The following is a 21202-nucleotide window of genomic DNA, read 5'->3' as shown; positions in this document are numbered from 1 at the left end:
AGTAAATCGACCAAGAGAAGTCGCTGGAAATGATTTTCAAGTTCGAAAAATGTCCGCTAGGGGGCGTTTCTCTGATAGCCAATCAGAAAACAGAGTTTTTCTCAAATATATACAAGTGAACAGGTATTTTAAATATTACTATCGTAATCATCGAGAAATTTGTAATTTTTTTGATATAGAGTATTTTGCTCTGTCTCATAAAATAAAGTGGTGGGGGAAGGTTAAACTTGCTTTTATTAAAATAAGGATAACTCTGGTTTGGGTTAGCTGATTAAAACAAAATAGGGCTCGTTTAAAAAAGCTTTTCTTCCTTAATGATCTCCAGTATAAATTTTGTTTCGGCCTCTTCAGCGTCTCTATCTACTAAAGTAAGCGGTATCTAAGAAGTCCCACACATTCATAGCAAAATAAGCGGCACAACTGCACCAACTACATCAACTACACCAACTGCATTCATGCTGATGAATCCCCTAACAAAATTGGCAATTCATCTCTTAGAAATTATAGATAGTTCATTTCATTTAGATAATTAAAAAAGAAACAATCATTCGCCATCCTAAAATTTCTGCCTAAACATTTACCGACCAACGGTCTTGGTGCTGAACTACTTGCATCAAGGGTAGATTTGAACCAGTTGTGCATATTGTTAAGATTCGCAGTTTTGATATTTTGACGTAACTAATTTACCTCTTTTTGTTTCCTAGCCTACTACTATAATTTTTAGACCATATAATCCTAAACAGCAGCCTAACATGATTTGTTCTCTTAATATCTCCGATTAGAGAGAAGATAGAAAGTTGCGGTTTGCGCTGATATTTTAGAAATGTTGTGCTCTATTTAACTGTGCAAAGAGAAATATAGCCTCCTATTTCATTTTTTTACGCAAAAGCGCAATATCTGTTATGATGTCAAATAGCGCCCTCTAGCTACCTCGAAAAAGTAAAGTGTCAAAATGAATGACAGTGTCAGGAAATAAATAAATGTGGCAACTTGACACTTTTTACAGCCTGAATCCGCAGTAGGCAATTTAAATTCCAGTTAGTCAGCCCGGCGCCGAATATGTCCATGGTTGGCAACAATGAATTTAAAAATCGCGCCTTCAATTAAGTAACTAAAAGTTTAATTGGTATCGTTTGTAAAAACATCTTGCAATAAACTTTAGACCTGTTGATGCATTAATTTATCAAAATTAATATCCTGACCAGTCATGGGAAAACACCCGGTATATTGAAATTTTGGTATATACCCCCGGTCTTGCACACGGTATATACCCAATGGTAATTACAGGGTATATTGAATTTGGGTAAACCCTTTGAATAAGAAGACTACGGAAGGAGCATGTCAAAAATCTTAGGACCACCGCGATGGGCCTCAAATATGGCCGACTTAAATTCAGGTTTATCAGTGCCGTTCTAATTTTATTTAAATACTGTAAAACTATGATGTAGGGTTGACGTGGGGTAGACTCAATACTTTTTTTTATTTTACGTTGTGAATAAATGTTGGTAGTTATTAAAATTGTTATAAAAATATATAATTCTAATAAAAATAGATAAGTTATAATAAGTATTTATTAACACAAACATCCGATACGCTACTGAAGCAGGTAAGTCAAATTGACGTATCTAAATTCTTTGACATCTAATCTTTGACAAGTAGTAAAGAAAAACAAAAATGCAAGAAAAATTATATAATTAGTTAATTAAGTGAATTTCATAAATGATCGGTTTACTACACGTATGTACAGGGTGTCTCAGATTTTAATCGGGAAAATTTAATACACGATAGAACTTGTAAAAATAAAACAAAAAGTTCATATCAACTTGTAAGATTTAAAGCTTCCTTTTCGAAATACAGGGTGTTAAAGTTACTTAAAAAAGAAAAAAAAATAAGATATTTGAAAAACTATTTAATCGATTTTGATATAACTTGACCCGTTTATAATACTTACTATGGGACTTAATTTGATGTAATTAGATTTAAGTTTAATGGCCAGGGGCGGCGGTGGGGCATCACTGTTAAATTATTTTAAAGGAAAAATAGGCACGCCACTGCTTTTTTAGAAGTTAATTGTCTCCTGACTTTTTTGTCAATTTTACTTACTTCTTGCGAAAAAAATTAAATTCTAATTGGTAATTGGTATTCTAATGGTACCCTGTATCTCGAAAAGGAAGCTTTAAATCTTACAAGTTGATATGAACTTTTTGTTTTATTTTTGCAAGTTCTATCGTTTATTAAATTTTCCCGATTAAAATCTGAGACACCCTGTATATTATATAGTCACTTACTAGCGAAAAGCTGTTCCATTATTTCACTCGATTTTTGCCGAGGTCTACCGCACGCTACACAACCAACTATTTTAGAGTCTTTTTCGATAAATCGCGATAATGTCACTGTTCATTTAAGTTCTGCCACAATTTCCATCTAGATTTACTACCTTTATAACAACTATCAGTAGTAGAATAAATAATAAATACACAAAATTTCAAATCAAATTTAAATGTGTCAAATGAATCGTCAAACAGAACTGTCAAGGATCCCCACCCTAGAGTCCTTTTTCCGCCCACCATGCATGAATAGCATTATGCTCCTTCCTTAGTCTTCTTATTCAAAGGGGTAAACCATTATACCCGGTATATATCCAAGTATACTTAGGGTGCATTCCGTTGCTTACCTTACCATTTCTATCGGTTTCCTGAAAGTTTTCTTATTACGGAACACGGTTCCTGAAAAATTCGGTTATAACTGTCACCAAACTACCCAGCGCGAGAATGCTGGTTTTTCTGGTTTTGTTTGTCAATCAATGTCATTTATGTGACAGAAATCAAGCAAATATTGGAAGTTCGAGTGAAATTCTCATTTAATTTCTAAAATTTGTAATAATATTTTGTATTTTTTACATCCAAAAGCAATGGGGGTAGGCAGTAAAAGTAAATAAATTTCATTAACTAAATAGAATGACTTTTTAGGACCATTTAAACTTATCATGCAGCCATTGTTGCTTAAAGTCAGGAACATTTAACAAAAACATGAAAAACAAGACAACAAGTAATCGTAAATGTTTTGTAAGCTATAAAAATATAAATATTGATTAGATTTGGTTATTTATTATTGATCTGTTTTAAAATTGGTCCTGCAAATCTTCACTTGAGCTGTCTAACGAGTTTAACAGTTTATTAATAAAGAACTTTTCAATATTAAACTCCATTGAAAAGAAGAAGCAAAGGTAAAAGCAGAGAATAGGTACATTAAAAATGCATAAAAGATACATTTTATAATAGAGGTACAGAAATTTAGAAAACGTAAACATTTGACGTTTCCAGTATTTTACTAAACCGTTCCGTATCAAACCGATGTTTTTTAGGAACCGCTCTTTACCGTAGTTTACCGGTCTGGTTCGCCTGATTTTGCAACGGAATACAGCCTTGCTGTTTATTTAAGGTACCCTAACAAATTTTAAATTTTGTTTCTGCTATATCAATTTGAACTTACAATGCCGAAAGAAAACGTTAAGTTAAAATTTACAGAATAAAAAGACTTACCCATTTCTAGCGATAATATTCTCGGCTTCTTTGGCAGTGTTCAACGAGTACTGAGTGTGATTGTATAAGTCGTCCAACTTGTCGTTGAAACCTTTGATATTTCCTTTGATTGCCTCAACTTCTTTTTCCAAATTCTCTACCGGAATTTTATACTGAGTTACGTTATTCAGGAGTTCGTTGACTTTCTCCAACTGCTTGTTGGCTTCCTGTTCTCTACCGGTCAAATTGTAGATCTTCATGTCCTCCAGCAAGGCCTGTCCTTCTTGTAGAGCTTTTTCCACTTCACTGCCTATGATGGGGATGAAGAATTATGTTTATCAAATAAAAAACCATTAACAGTATGCAATCAATAATAAAATCGAAGTTTCTTAAGGCTATTAACTGTTCTTAACGAATTTAGGAGTCTTATAATACATGTATTAGGGGGTTTTGCCTGGTTTTGCATTGCTATGGTTGTTTTACCAATGTTATCTATTTAGTTTTAAATGAAAAATGTTCAAATTTGGCACGTATATTTATCAATGACAAACCTTTAAAAAACCTATTTACGACTTGGCCCTGAAGCCTACAAGAGAGCCAACATTTGGATCGTTCAAAATTTACATGAAAATTTTCGGTATACATACATATCGATATTTCGAAAAAATCGATATTAGCGTACCTCCCTACATGATGATAAAATTTAATCTAGACCGTTCCGAACGTATTTTTCCTCTAAAATATTACCTGCTTCTTCTGATATCTGTCCGCTAATTTTATCGATGTCCTCGATAGCTTTTAGTGCTTCCCTCTCGATGTTCGGTAGATTTCCGTACAGGACTTCGGCTTTGTCCTTCAACTGAGTAGATTCTGTTCTTCGTTCCTCGCTATTCTGTAAGGAATAGTTCGATTTTCTGTTCAAGTTCTTCGAATCTTGTTCCAAACTCTCCAACCTGCGATTGTTACATTAAAGTTGCATTATACAGTTTTTCGAATAAAATAGTAAATATAATGAAATCATTTTTTAGTTTTTTTTAACTGCAAAAACTCCTTTCTTTGCTTTTACAGCGTGATTTTCATGTATCCTTTGTCCGACAATACGATGATACTGTATTAATTTTATTGGTTGAATTTAAAGACTTGGATTGGTTAAAAAATTACGCAGTTTTTAAATTTATTGCATTTTCATGCCTCCATTCATCGGATATACGATTTTCTTGTGATTGGTGTCATTTTATATTTTCATTTCCATAACGATTTCGCTGTTTTACTTACAGTCTAAGCTAGCAACGTTTTCGAGAGAGAATTTTAAGAAAGCTAGTTCTTTAATATATATTTTGCTATGCTCTCCTGAACAGAGTGAGAATGAACTCTCCTGAACCTTGCGTTCACTACTACGCATCATATCTGAATTCAACATCTGTTCAGTACTGCGCATCACAAATTCGCCTTATATTTCAGAAACCAAGGAGGCTAGGGCAAACCTACGTGTAGCATAAGTAATGTGAAAATTGCATCATTGCATCTCTACTCATAAACGAGAAATCCCATAGAACACACGAAAATGGGATACCCTGTACTGTAATGTGAACCGCAGTAGTCTACCGGCGGCAGCCAGACGGCTCGCACTTTGGTCAGGATATATTAAAGAACCAGCTTTCTTAAAATTCTCGTTTTCCCGGCAGTGCTAGCCATTGCCTGGAAACTTATATGGTGAAATTTTGATAAAATAATTTAGTACTCACTAAAAACACGGTATGTCGCTAGTGGTAGGAAAAATAATTTTTAGAGGTTACTAGTTTATTTGGTTGCCTGTGATATGCATATACAGGGTGTTTCCTAATTAATCTAAAAAATAAAAAATCGTTAGAAAACGGCTTAAGGCGGGTTCTTAATAAGTATATTTATTTTTTTCTCGGCATCCGTTTGATGAACAAGAAAAACTCAAAAGATCAATTTTGTTGAAAAAGGATGGCCAGTCAAGAAAAAAATATATTTTCTTTAAAAAAGCAGTAGTGTACCATTTATGTTAAGCAAAATATCGATTTTTTTTTAATTTTTAACACCCTGTAGATCAGAAAGGAAGTACTTTAGACCCAATGGTTATATAAAAATTATTTTAAGAACAGATGAGGAATCACACCACAATTTTTTAGACTAATTAGGAAACACCCTGTATATTGTCAACTTGACAATGATTGTTGATAAATCAAAAAATATCTTTTCTGTGAAAAAAGCCCGATTTTCGCAGGAAAAATTTTGGTTTTTATTGAATTTGGGCCTGCGTCTGCAAATACCCGGTATGTTGTTTAATATTCTGTCTATCTAAATTTTAAATATCATAGTCAGAAATAGTTTTATTATTTATTAACTGTAAAAATGGTATACTTATAGGTTTTATCAAATATTGTGATTTACTTTCTACCTTGTAGTCAAAATTTATATTTAATAAACTGTAAAATATATATATTCTTATGTTTTATTAAAATTACTCTGATATACTAATATATCAGTGTAACTTTAAAACTAAATCCTTTGAAATCAAATATAAACATAAAAAATATTTACAGCAGAAAAGGCGAAGGCGCTGGGTTAAACGTAGTCTCTACTAAGAACACGGAGGGGCGCTTTGACCCAAAATTTTACTATTAAGTTTCATATCTATCTTAATAGAAGATTATTTTCTTTATCTATGGTGCTAGCTCTTGTACTGTTATATTTTTATTAAGGTTAGATTAAATTTGTCAACAAAGTGTCAAAACGTCCGTTATCGTACGATGTTTCTCCGCTTTGAATAAGAAGACTAAGGAAGGAGCATATCAAAAATCTTAGGTACACCGCGATGGGCCTCAAATATGGCCGACTTAAATTCCGGTTTATCAGTGTCGTTCTAATTTTATTTAAAAAATGTAAAACTATGATGTAGGGTAGACGTGGGGTAGACTCAATAATTTGTTGTTTTATTTTACGGTGTGAATAAATGTTGGTAGTTATTAAAATTGTTATAAAAATATATAATTCTAATAAAAATAGATAAGTTATAATAAGTATTTATTAACACAAACATCCGATACGCTACTTAAGCAGGTAAGTCAAATTAACGTATCTAAATTCTTTGACATATAATCTTTGACGAGTAATAAATAAAAGCTAAAATGCAAGAAAAATATATAATTTAGTTAATTTAAGTGAATTCCATAAATGATCGGTTTACTACACGTATGTATATTATATAGTCACTTACTAGCGAAAAGTTGTTCCATTATTTCACTCAATTTTTGCCGAGATCTACCGCACGCTACACAACCAACTATTTTAGAGTCTTTTTCGATAAATCGCGATAGTGTCACTGTTCATTTAAGTTCTGCCACAATTTCCATCTAGATTTACTACCTTTATACAACTATCAGTAGCAGAATAAATAATAAATAACATAAAATAAGCTCCGTAAAGACTGACAAATCCACAAAATTTCAAATCAAATTCAAATGTGTCAAATGAATCGTCAAACAGAACTGTCAAGGATCCCCACCCTAGAGTGCTTTTATGGTGCTTTTTCCGTCCACCATGCATGAATACATGGATAGCATTATGCTCCTTCCTTAGTCTTCTTATTCAAAGTTTCTCCGTAGACGGGCTGGAGTAAAAAAAATTACGGATGAAAAGTGGCGCGAAAACGCCATGACCAATGGCGCGCCGCGCAGTCGGACCAGCGTATCAACGGATAACGGACGCATGAAAATCAAGCTTTATTTAAATTGAAATATCGATATATTTTAAGTATCGATACTCAAAACATCGATAACATTCGAAATCTCTACTTACTCCTGGGTAGGTCCAGACAAGTCGATATGACTGGGATCCAGTTCGTCAAATTTCGGTTTGAGCTTCTCCAGTTGTTCCCTCATGCTGTCCAGCCGTCTTCTTGTAAAGTATCCCGATTGCGTGGACTAAAACAACAATGTTTTATCATAAATAATATGTAATCACTTTCAAACAGATCTATTTATAGTGGAGTGCTTTAAGCCCTTATGAGATACAAACCTCGGAATTCATTTACTGTGAACGAATTTTGATTTGAATTGAGATGACTCTAATGACTCTCGAAACTACGTTTTTCCGGAAAAGCTCTGTATCAGGATTCCTATTTGAGATTTTCACTCCAAACCTTTTACAAAATATATGTTTAATGGTAGTTCACATTTCAAAAATATTTTTATAGATATACAGGGTGAGTCAAATATATATCATTTATTTATTCGAGTTTAGTGAATTTTGCTGTAAAATTCTGGTTCCAAAAATACCTTAATACCATAGAGTATACTAAGTGGTTTTTGAATTATGACCACGTCCATGAAGACGGCAATCTGGACGTCCGGGAACCTTCGTATGAGAACTTCTAATCGAGACGATCGACTTATCGTAAGTTTATCGCTAAGAAACCGCCGTTTGCCAGCTTTTCAAATTGATAATGAATTGCACTTAAGAACCGTACATATTAACTAAAGGACTACAAGAAGAAGATTAAATGAAGCAAATCTTATGTCAAGAAGGCCTGTTTCGGGACCAGAACTTACTAGATGTGTTGACTAGGCCCAAAAGCAAAGGCATGGTCTTAATGTAAAAATTACGAAAAATGTTAGTGCCTTCGTTAAAACCGAATATTTCCAACAAAAATAAAGCTAATGAGATGAACCAAAAAACAAACCATCGAGAAAGGATGTATCTAGATGATAAAATAATTTTTAAATTTCTTGCTGTTTTAACGTATTTCACAGGGTGTTTCAAACTTTCATCAAAAATATCAACATTTTGTTTTCCCTCGTATAATTAACAGATGGGGAGTTTAATTTTTAATTTAGAAAAAGATACTAAGAAGTCAAATAATTTGGCAACACACTGCTTAAAAAATCATCAAAATCGGCCCATTAAAATAAAATATATTATAACCTTTAAAATACATCAAAGTTTTAAGATGCCTATTTTTCGTACCGGTAAATGTATTTCAAAAACTATACATTTTAGTCATATAATTTTCTAATGAAACAAACCTTTATTTTTTTACTAGAATCCAAAAATCAATTAATATATAGGGTGTTACTATTACAAAAACATAACTTTGATGTGTAACTTTTTTTGGGGACACCCTGTAGAACTCTACATAATTTTAGAAAATACTTTAAATTGACTTACATAAGCTCAGAAAATTTCACTTCAATACAAACTTTGGTTCTCCTTGCAAAAACCGCGTCGCATATGACGTGCCACCCTGTATAATTCGATTTCAACCAAAATTTCAATGATTAGAATATAAGCAGAATAGGTGCATACTATGCATTAGATTTATTTATTTCAATAAATTTACTTAGAAAAATAATTAAAAAAATCAAAATATTAAGAAGGAAATAATTAAGAATTTACTAAAATTACTAAAATAAAAAATTAAAAGCAAATGGGGGAAAAAATGGGTAAACATTTTAGTATTTTATCTATAAAACACAATAATGAATGTTTCACATTAATACATTGACAGTAATTGAATTCCGAGGTAAAAGTCTCTGGGCACTCCACTATTAGATAAATATTCTTACATTAAATTCTCGTATAACTGGATCGATCAGTTCCGCCAACAGATCGGTCTCGTTCAGAAGAGCGTGATGACAGTTATCGCACTGGTGACAGCCAGAATCGGGAAGGAAGGCCCATCTGTGCGGACACTGGTCGCATTTTTCGCCGATGACTCCAGGCAGGCATTCACACTGACCAGTGAGAGCGTTGCATCCGAAACCCAGTGAAAACTCGCTCTTACATCCGCAAGCTGAAATATAGGCGAACATGAGAGGTTACTGAGCTTATTGTATTCGCAAAACATTTTCCGATGCACGTCATCAATCATATCGACATTGACACTAAAGTCTATAAACCTGACTTTATGAAATTTACGCAAAATTTTTAATTTGTTGTATAATTTAAGATACCGAGCAGCTCTTCATTTTACTTTATAGAGCGAATGATTGGAACTGATATTTTATTTAGATTAAAGCTGTGCTATGTTGGCAAAAACTAGTCCATTATGAAAATGATTACAAGAGTTATTATGGGTTATTTATTTATTGATGCCTTTGAATAAGAAGACTAAGGAAGGAGCATATCAAAAATCTTCGGTACACCGCGATGAGCCTCAAATATGGCCGAGTTAAATTTCGGTTTATCAGTGTCGTTCTAATTTTATTTAAAAAATGTAAAACTATGATGTAGGGTAGACGTGGGGTAGACTCAATAATTTGTTGTTTTATTTTACGTTGTGAATAAATGTTGGTATTTATTAAAATTGTTATAAAAATATATAATTCTAATAAAAATAGATAAGTTATAATAAGTATTTATTACCACAAACATCCGATACGCTACTGAAGTCAGTCAAATTAACGTATCTAAATTCTTGACATCTGTTCCTTGACAGTAATAACAAAGCTAAAATGCAAGAAAATATAATTTAGTTAATTTAGTGAATTTCATAAATTATCGGTTTACTACATGTATATATATAGTCACTTACTAGCGCAAAGTTGTTCCATTATTTCACTCAATTTTTGCCGAGATCTACCGCGTCTACACAACCAACTATTTTACAGTCTTTTTCGATAAATCGCGATAGTGTCACTGTTATTTAAGTGCTGCCACAATTTCCATCTAGATTTACTGGTTTTATACAACTATCAGTAGTAGAATAAATAATAAATAACATAAAATAAGCTCCGTAAAGACTGACAAATCCACAAAATTTCAAATCAAATTCAAATGTGTCAAATGAATCGTTAAACAGAACTGTCAAGGATCCCCACCCTAGAGTGCTTTTATGGCATTTTTTCCGCCCATCATGCATGAATACATGGATACTTTGAATAAGAAGACTAAGGAAGGAGCATAATGCTATCCATGTATTCATGCATGGTGGGCGGAAAAAGCGCCAAAAAAGCACTCTAGGGTGGGGATCCTTGACAGTTCTGTTTGACGATTCATTTGACACATTTGAATTTGATTTGAAATTTTGTGGATTTGTCAGTCTTTACGGAGCTTATTTTATGTTATTTATTATTTATTCTACTACTGATAGTTGTATAAAGGTAGTAAATCTAGATGGAAATTGTGGCAGCACTTAAATTAACAGTGACACTATCGCGATTTATCGAAAAAAGACTCTAAAATAGTTGGTTGTGTAGCGTGCGGTAGATCTCGGCAAAAATTGAGTGAAATAATGGAACAACTTTTCGCTAGTAAGTGACTATATAATATACATACGTGTAGTAAACCGATCATTTATGAAATTCACTTAAATTAACTAAATTATATATTTTTCTTGCATTTTAGCTTTTATTTATTACTTGTCAAAGATTAGATGTCAAAGAATTTAGATACGTTAATTTGACTTACCTGCTTCAGTAGCGTATCGGATGTTTGTGGTAATAAATACTTATTATAACTTATCTATTTTTATTAGAATTATATATTTTTATAACAATTTTAATAACTACCAACATTTATTCACAACGTAAAATAAAACAACAAATTATTGAGTCTACCCCACGTCTACCCTACATCATAGTTTTACATTTTTTAAATAAAATTAGAACGACACTGATAAACCGGAATTTAACTTGGCCATATTTGAGGCTCATCGCGGTGTACCGAAGATTTTTGATATGCTCCTTCCTTAGTCTTCTTATTCAAAGCATGGATAGCATTATGCTCCTTCCTTAGTCTTCTTATTCAAAGATTGATGCATCTCTTACAACTACATAAGTAAGAGGGCGCTGGTAATGCACAAACTAATAATCACAGAATTTAATAAAAACTTAACTTTGAAAGTGGTATAATGTGCTTATCAATTAAGCTTACTTTTCTGACTGCAGTCAAGGGTAATAAAGGACCTTTATAGTCACGTTCTCGTTTAAATAGTTAAAAAAAAACAGGGAAGCTACAAGCTCTTTGCTTCGACTGTTTAAATGCTTTGGCATATTTTCAACAATTTCAAGAAATGCAATGCAAAAACTCGAAAATTTAGTTCTTAAAAGAACTGTTTGTTAGTGATGTAAACTTTAGTTACTTATATGGACTCGTTACTTTGGACTCGTTACTTTAGTTACTCGTCACTTTGGTACTTAGTATCGTTACTTTATAATCGTTGTTTTGTGTACAGGTTGGAAGACTTGGGCTTGACATGGAACTTCGTTACTTATTGTGCGCGGCGATCTTCGTTGCGTGCTCGGTTTGATCTATAAGGGGTTTCTACTTTCTTCTAGTGTAAGGGCTTAATAGGATAATGCCAATACTCGGTATTCAAGTACTGAATAATATGTTTTTAATAATATGTATAATATTTGTATGATATGTTATCACTATGTAGTAATAAAATTAAAAATAAAAGAAAACAAATCAAAGAAAGAAAGTAGAAAATATGTGTATAAAATAAAGTATTTTTTTATTTTTTCTCTCTCTTAATAGAAAATATGTGTATAATATAAAATATTTTTTTTATTTTTCTCTCTCTCTCTCTCTCTCTCTCTTTGTATTTTACATTAATAATTATGCAAACATTAAAGAGTAAAAATAAAAAAAATGTATGTTTTTGTTAAAATAAAAAAATATTTAAAAAATGTCTATTTCTCGGTGACGGATTCATCTCTTCAAAAAAGTCCTTTGGATCAACGCCCAGCAGTGTTTAGATATTAAATTTTTTTTGTGAATAACGTGAATCCATTTTTAACTAATATCTAAGACATATCAATCTAAATAAACAATTCTATTCTTCGGCCACCGAGCAACTATAAATCAAAAAATAAAACCCAGTCTACCCCTAAATAATATCTTATATTAATTATGTCAACTAAAATTGAAAAAACGTGCGGAATTACCTAAATAAAAAGCGACAACAAACGGCAAAAGGACAGACCGCCGCCTGGTCGGCATGAACCAATCATAATAATTGTAATAAAAATATCACACATTTACCATCCAAAACACCGGCCGGCGTCAAGTCAACACTTTAAACATAAACATATTGATAACAAAACAACTAGACCTACGTCGAAGCAAGGGATATTTCAGTATCGAGTTTCGAGTCCTCGGTTCGTGCATTTCCAGGGATTACGATTACTGCCAGCGCAAAAGTAACGAATTAGTTTAGTAACGAGTAACGAGTCCTAAATACAAATGGTAAGCGTTACTTCGAGTCCTCGTAAAGTAACTGTTACTTTGTAACGATTATTTAGAATTTTTACATCACTACTGTTTGTGCTTAAAAGTGCAATTTAAAAAAAAAGACTATGAAAATAGACAAAAAAACGAGAATTACTCACAAAGATTCAACAACACGATATTATACAAAATAATGACTGACACTAGGATAATTGTCAAATAATAAAGGACAACATTGCTGAACACTGCGCAATGCGACCAACACAGCGATAATAAAATTCGTTTTAAACTAATTTTTGCAGCTTTAATCTAAATAAAATATCTGTTACAATCATTTACTCTATAAAGTAAAATGAAGAGCTGCTCGGTATCTTAAATTATTAGTGATGTAATAGTGATTCGGAAATATTTCCGGAAATATTGGAAATATATGGAAATATATGAAATATTTAAAAAAATATGAAAAACTGAAATATTTATTTATAAAATTCATAACAAAACATCGCAAAATACAAAATGAGTTATTCTTCAAATTAAAAAATAAATTAAGGTTAAGTTCGTACAAAAAAAAATATTTTTGACACACTAGTCAAGCAAGAGGCATATCTTCATCGCTGTCATCAGCATCATACTCAATAACATCTTCTTGCCAGTCTACTTCCTCAAAATCTTCAATAGTATCGGAAATAAAAATTGATCTATTGCCGTTTCCTATTTTCTTCAGCAAGTTTTCATTGTGGGATACGTAGAGTAGCTTAGCGACTCTATTATTAGTAAGCCTGTTTCTCTTTTTTGAATGAATATGACTATAAACGCTAAAACTGCGTTCCGTGGCAGCCGAAGATACTGGCATCATCAAAATTCGTAAAGCTACTTATGATAATGAGCTAACCTCCTACTTCATACACACTTCCCAGGTAGCATATCTATTGATACGCAAGTAGCTCCGACCGAACCCCACAATCCTCGCAGGGAAGACTGGGAGACGGCCAAGCTAGTAATAACAGAACAAAAACTGAAATGGGCTATTGACACCTTTCAGCCTTATAAAAAGGCAGGAATAGATGGGATTTTTCCTGCCCTTCTAAAGAAGGGTCAGGAAATAGCTACACACCATCTATTAAACATTACAAGAAGCAGCTTAGCGATGGGATATATACCAACCATCTGGAGAAGAGCGAAAGTCATCTTCATACCCAAAATAGGCAAAACTGACTGGGCTAACCCCAAATCATTTAGGCCTATTAGTCTCACATCGTTCATATTAAAAACGATGGAGAAAGTAGTGGACAACCATATTAGAGTAAATCATCTACAGGTTAAACCACTGCACGATAGTCAGCATGCATATAGAGCGGGCAGATCCACAGAAACTACTCTGTACCAGTTAACTGAGCTAATACAGGCAAGCCTGGATAGGAAAGAAACAGCACTTTGTGCCTTCTTGGACATTGCAGTGAGGTACATTTGACAATATACCTCACAACGTGGTCAAGCGATCTCTTGAAACAAGAGGGGTGAACAGTACGATAATTCGCTGGTTTTGGGAAATGCTCTCAACACGAACAGCAGTTGTACCAAAACTGTAGTTGTTAAAACAACGCAAGGAACTCCACAAGGTGGAGTGACCTCCCCCCTACTGTGGAGCTTGGTAGTGGATGAACTAATGGAAGAATTAACTCTAGCGGGAATACACTGCATATGGTATGCAGATGACATAGTCATCATTGCACGGGGGAAACATGAAGGCACCCTGTGTGATATTATCCAAAGAGGACTCCGCATCGCTGAGAGATGGTGCAGGACTGTCGGGCTGAGTATTAACTCAGATAAAACAGCAGTAGTGCCATTCACCAGAAAGCGAAGTTTGAAAAACTTGAAAAGAATGTATCTAGATGGAAAGGAAATACTGCCATCGCTGGAAGTGAAATATCTGGGAATAACCCTGGATAGTAAACTTCTCTGGAACAGGCATATTAAGAACATTACTAGCAAAGCCACAAAGACTCTCTGATATGCAGAAGACTGGGGGGAAATAGGTGGGGCTGCGCCCCTAACATTTTGCGCTGGTTGTATTACCATGATAGTAAGACCCATGATTACTTATGGAGCAGTTGCTTGGTATACAAAACTAGAGCAACGTACAGCAAGGCAAAACCTGTGCAAAGTAAAGAGACTGGCATGTATCTGCATCACAGGTGCCATGAGAACATGTCAACAGCAGCAATGGAGGTCATTCTAGACCTAACACCACTGCACATCGTCGTCGGCAGTTATGCCAATGCGACAATGATTAGAATGGTCATTGACGGAAACAGTACTGGGAGAATTTTCAGGTCGGGGGCTTGGAACACCCTCAAAAATAAAATTCCACTTCTCCACCTCCCAGTGGATGACATACCAATAATTTACAACTTTGAGAAACACCTCACTGTAGTATTGAGTAATAAAAAGAATTGGAAGAAAGAAACGCTTACTCAGCATATAAAAGACCATACCATCACTTGGTATACTGATGCTTTCAAAACCAAAGCAGGGACAGGGATAGGAGTATTTGGGCCGAAAACTAAATACTCCGAACTAATGGGCACCTACCCCAGTATCCTTCAGGCAGAAATTTACGCTATCGAAAGATGCGTACAATTTATCTTAGATAGAAACTATCGAAAACAGGAAATTGCCATCCTATCCGATAGTCAAGCAGCACTTAACGCGATCAACTCAGTAACCATCAATTCGAAGTTGGCCAAAGAATGCCTAGAGAAGCTTAACAAATTAGGCAAAGAAAATAAAGTCGGTGTAGTTTGGGTGCCTGCTCACCAAGGGATAGAAGGCAATGAAAAAGCAAATGATCTAGCTAGAAAAGAAGCGAACACTCCACTAACTGGACCAGAACCGTTCTGTTTTCCTAACGGGAACCAACTGAAAGCGGAACTGAAGAATCTGGAAGACTCCATCCGTAATATAGAATGGGTGTCCTCCAACGGTCTAAGACACTCGAAAAAGTTCCTCAGAACTTACGACCGAGAAAAATCAAAGGTTTTCCTTGATTTAAGTAAAAACAATCTTTGGATTGTCACGGGGTTTCTAACAGGACACTTTCTCCTCAACGAACACCTCAGTAGGCTGAAACTGAGAAACAACGGCGAATGCAGATTTTGTGGGGAAAATGGGGAAACACCAGAACACCTTATCACTGAGTGCGCCGAGACGACAACCATTCGTGCCATGAACCTTGGCACGTCTGATGTCGAGGATGGAGAGCTGGCCTCTGTGGAGCCGTCTCAGATACTGGCTTTTCTTAAAGCCCTGAGACTGTATGATGAGTTATAACTCGTTATAACTCAAGAAAAGGGAACACACAATAGATCTATAAGGTCGCGGTGATTAACTCCCCTTCTAAACATTCTACATTCTACATTCTACATTCTACATTCTATGATAATGATGATGAAGAACACAGTCCTTTCCACCAGGAGACTGGGTTATCAAAACTACTTTTCCATATGAAGTTATTTCCAAATAACTTGCTTGTTATTTCATCTATTATTTCTTGCTCCTTTATATTGAGCTTATTTTTTGATATATTAAGTATGCATTCTATGGCAGAAAGAATTTGGGTTTCATCAAGTTCAGAACTTTGTGATTTTGGATTTAGTAATTCTGCAGCACAATGAATGGGTTTAATAGCAAATTTTTCTCTTTTGTCAACAAACTCCAACAATTTGGATTTTTTATTTGTCGTCAAGTGAGGACAATGCAAGATTATTCTGAATTACCCTTCTAATGTCACAAAATGATTTTACAGCAAAATTAATGTCGATCAGGGACTTCCCTACGCTCGACCTACGAGCTCGGGACTTCCCCGTAGAAATGCGAGGTTGCAAATAAGTAGGTGAATCCTCAAACTCGATATATTCACCATATTATATGTTTGTAAAACTGTTCTATAGTAAGTTTAATGTTTATAGGGTTACAAAATATGAAAGATATATTAATAAACATCGGGTTTGAATCGTTAATGACAAGATTTAAGTATTTTTAAAAATATTTCCAATATTCCCAATATTTCCAATATTTCCGAGACACGCTTGGAAATTTCCAATATTTCCATTTACAACACTATAAATTATACAACAAATTTAAACATTTTTGCCAAAATTTCATTTAGTCAGGTTTACACAATTTAGTGTCAATGTCGATATGATTGATGACGTGCATCGGAAAATGTTTTGCGATTACAATATTTATCTTCCTCTACTTACAAACGCATCCATCTGCTGTATAGTTCCAGTATCCGGCTGAGCATCTGTCACAGGCTCTGCCGGTAACTCCCGGTTTGCACCTGCATTGTCCGGTGGCGTCCACACATTCGTTACTCTCTGCTGCTTCGGCACAACCACAACTGGTACATCCTACAAGAAATAATTATTTACTATTTCACAAATCTAAGATTTGTCAGCATTCATGGGACACAGGGCACGCAGTAGATTTTAACCACGAAAAAATTATAATGACAGAAGCGATAAAAAAAATAAAAGAAGAAAAATAAAAGAAGCTTTTTAATACAATCTAATAAAAATAAATGTATTGCTCGTGCATCTGTAGATGTTAGTAATGTATGGCAATCGCTTCTTTGATTTTAAAGAGCATAAGATACGTAAAAATTATAAACGTAAAATAATCATACAGAAAGTTTGAAGCTTTTTGATTTTACCTTATTAAGTAATTATTATCAGGTAGTAATTGTTAATTTTGAAGTTTAACTTGATACAATGTCATTTTAACAAAACTTCAACATTTTTCGTAGACGTATCTGTTTTAAAAAAAGCATAGATAAATGCAACAAGTTTAGATTGGAAAGCCCGTAAAAATTTTGGGTCGCGACCGTTATACGCGATCTGGCGCTGCTATAGCGGTCGCTAAGAACAACGGCAAACAAAAACAGAAATAATTTTCTCTTGTCAAAGTCAGAATCTTCAAAAATCATAATAATCTTTCAAAATCTAAACCGCTCTCATTAAATTAATTCCGAAAAGTGTTTATAGCGTCCATTTTGAAAGTAATTATTGCTATCTTGTGAGTTCAATTCAAGTTTTATTTACTCCAACAGGTGATAATTGTGAAAAAGTGGCATTAAAAACTTAAAAAGCTGTACTGTGAATTGTGAACTGCAAAAACCATCGTGGATCGTGGCATAACGTCGGTTTCCAATGTTTCATACATGCGTCCTTATATAAAATAAAGTTTCTTGTATGCAACACACTGTATTTTATTTATAAAATTAAACGAAAATAATAATAAATTTGAATAAACAATATTTGGGCGATATAATTCCGGAAAAAGCCGAACCGCTCCGAAATTTTCAAAAGTTTTGGGTCGCGACCGTTGCAAGAATAGCGCCAAATAGTGTTTACATTGTCCTTATGGGTACTTTCATTTTATGGACGGTGGATGCCCATGACAAAATTAAGGGTAACATCCTTCTTTCAGCCGTACCATAATTGAATTTTGCTGGAAACTGTATGGCTTTCGGGTGTATAACGTGTATGCCGTCACAATCTTGGACACAACTGTTCTGGACACGACTACTCATGCCCTCACCTAATACGCCATTTAGTAACGACGTCCATCTTGGATTTTAAATTTTGTCATAATCACAGTATTCTACTAGTGTAGCCCTTTCATTTGATACCCATATTGAGGGGGTTGTGGAAAAATATGAAATCCGCCATTTTGTACCGGCGGCCATTTTATATTTACAATGTTATTGATATTACTATATTGTATTGTCATCGGAACTAAAGGTGTGTACCAAATTTCAGATCAATCTGACAACAGGAAGGTACTTAAATTTCAATTTCTAATTTTGACCCAAATAAATAAATACCGTACGGGTCGAGCTAAATAAAACCGTTTAAAAATGCATAAAAGATAAATTTTATAATAGAGGTACCTATTGAAATTTAGAAAACGTCAACATTTGACGTTTCCAGTATTTTACCAAACCGTTCCGTATCAAACCGATGTTTTTCAGGAACCGCTCTTTACCGTAGTTTACCGATCTGGTTCGCCTAGTTTTGCAACGGAATACAGCCGTGTTAAATAACTTTGGATTTGGATTTTACCTTGTCCAGACTGGAATCCGTAATGTTCTTCAAGACACCTGTCACATTTTTCTCCAACGACGTTCTGCTTGCACACGCAGATACCTGTGGTGTGGTCGCAACGAGAAGTACCGTATTCGTCACAGATACAAGCTGAAACAGAATAAAAACCACTTAAGGAAGGGTTGTTTAAGTTGGTGTTGATAGTTGAGAGTATCAAATATCGTTTTGTACAAGTTCAAATAGCTCAGACGGAGAAAAAGATAGGTTTATACGTTAACTCTTTGTTCCTAGGTCACAAGTGAAAGAATAAAAAAGTTCTAAGAAGGGAATGAAAATATGACTTATACCGTGCTGGCAACTCTTACTTTTGGGTCGGTATTTACATGTGTGGAAGTAAATCGCGTAGATATCTTATTAAGTCGGAGTGAGAGTTGTGTGCTGTTGTGACGTTGCCACATTCCTCCAGTACGCCTTTCCCTATCAAGTAAAGTAAAATCATGATCGCCAACCGTTTATTTTTAAGACTTTTTTTCGAAAAGATAACTAGATAAAATCATTATTATGTTTCTGAGCATTTGAAATGGACTTATAAGGATATCGTTAGGGTGTCCATATTTTTTCTAACAAGAAAACGTCAGTAATCGCGATAATTTAAAAACTCAATTTTATAACACATAACACGCCATAACTTAGGAACCACTGATATTGAAACTTTTTTTTATTTTGAAGATCGGATCTTTTACAATATGTTTAAATAAGAAAAATTCGATGAGGTTGTTTTTATCCATTCAAAAATTTTAAACAACCCATCCATTTACTTTTAGTGCATAGCAATTTTCAGCAATCGTGTAACTTTTTTATTCATAAAGATTTTCATATACTGTCTGCGAAAAAAATATAGCAGAAATATTAAGAAAGTTTTTGAAAAAACTACAATCAATTATTTCTAATGGATTTCGAGATATCGATTTTTAAATCCTAAATCCTTTGAGTCCTAATAGCGCGACCACTGTCGAACACCAACTCAATTCCACTTATTTTTACCAAAAGTGCAAGTGTTTCTAACTTGCACTTTAAAATTTACAAGCTATAGGGAAAATTACAACGACTCGTTAATAAATAAACAAATAAAGTATCACGAGACGTAATCAAATCGTACAGCTGAACGCGTGATATACACCCTTCTCTAGAATTTTCTAGAAGTACTGATTGGGTCGACCGCGACGAATCTGCTGTATCTCCTTCCACGTCTCTTAGCAATGTGCACAGATTCTCAGTTTATTTCATACGCTTGGCAACGTTTTTACTGTTCTCTCTTTGTTCAGTACATTATAAACGCATTATACTCTTCTTAGATACGGAAATCTCGACCCAAAACTAACCTCTGCCAGCCCTTAGTATGAAGATAAAATAGCTTCTTTTGTGTTTTTTTAAGCAACTAGTGATGAATCATTTAATTTATCACTAGCTACGAAAAGAACAATATTTCCAAACTAGTTGCGAAATAAGACAACTTTCAAAACGGAAAGTGCCACTTTAAATGTCAAAATTAGAAAAACGATTTTACCAACATTTTCAAACGATGAATAAATTACCTTGGCAATCTTTACGCTCTATAGCATCGCCGTAGAATCCAGGAGCGCACAAAGCGCAAGCTTCTCCGAAGGTGTTGTTCAAGCATCTCAAGCATTTCCCTGTTTCGGTATCGCACGAGCTGGGATCTTGCACGTCGATGTTGCCAGAACACTTGCAAGGTTTGCAGTAATCCCCTATATCGAATAATAATATAATGTAATAAAAATATAAATTAATACATTAAAAATAATGTAATTAATACAATGATGATTTGTGAAATATCTTCTTGACTGATATTATCTTTAATTTTAAATGGTACATCACATTTTATTTTTTCAGTTAAAAAAACGAGATTTGGTATGTTAGTATATGACATAAATTAGGACTGATTGACGTATTCAATTGTTTTCGGTAACTTCCTGTTTCACCGGAAATGACTACAACTTCTGATTTTTAAATGGCATTCTCAGTATTTTTTTACTTTATTCGATAGAAAATTATATTTTGTATCACAGGTCAACTTTTCAATTATGGTAATCCAAAACAATTTCCCATGCACGTGATCACAACTTTCAGTGACAAGCGATGGCGACAGCGCTGCCAGATTGTGATGGATTTATGAGATGTTTCTTAATTTAAAAGTGACAACAATATATTTATTATATAATTTTTTAAAGATTTTTACCTTTTATTTTTCATTTAATAACTAATATTTTAGTAATTAATGGATTTTATTTGTTTTATAGCTTATTATACTTATTACACATTGGCAAAACCTAGTCTATTATGAAGATTATT

The 21202-nt window shown here is 33.8% G+C and overlaps 1 protein-coding gene across 1 annotated transcript in view; it reads right to left on the bottom strand.

The window, feature by feature from the left end:
* LOC115889992 (laminin subunit alpha) overlaps positions 1-21202 on the bottom strand; it is a 126615-nt gene that overhangs the window by 44082 nt on the left and 61331 nt on the right. Inside the window, exons 32-38 of the mRNA XM_030910100.1 lie at positions 20425-20598; positions 18848-18979; positions 16985-17134; positions 9113-9339; positions 7347-7471; positions 4269-4474; positions 3543-3831 (exon numbers count right to left, since the gene is read on the bottom strand). Of these exons, the coding sequence (XP_030765960.1) occupies positions 3543-3831; positions 4269-4474; positions 7347-7471; positions 9113-9339; positions 16985-17134; positions 18848-18979; positions 20425-20598 (1303 nt within the window). The remainder of the gene's footprint in view (positions 1-3542; positions 3832-4268; positions 4475-7346; positions 7472-9112; positions 9340-16984; positions 17135-18847; positions 18980-20424; positions 20599-21202) is intronic.

This window comes from Sitophilus oryzae, unplaced genomic scaffold (genome assembly GCF_002938485.1).
Source record: "Sitophilus oryzae breed Bouriz unplaced genomic scaffold, Soryzae_2.0 scaffold_857_pilon_pilon, whole genome shotgun sequence".
Taxonomy (NCBI): Eukaryota; Metazoa; Arthropoda; class Insecta; order Coleoptera; family Curculionidae; genus Sitophilus; species Sitophilus oryzae.
The sequence above is the reverse complement of the archived record's forward strand: the minus strand, read 5'-3'. Positions and strand labels throughout refer to the sequence as shown.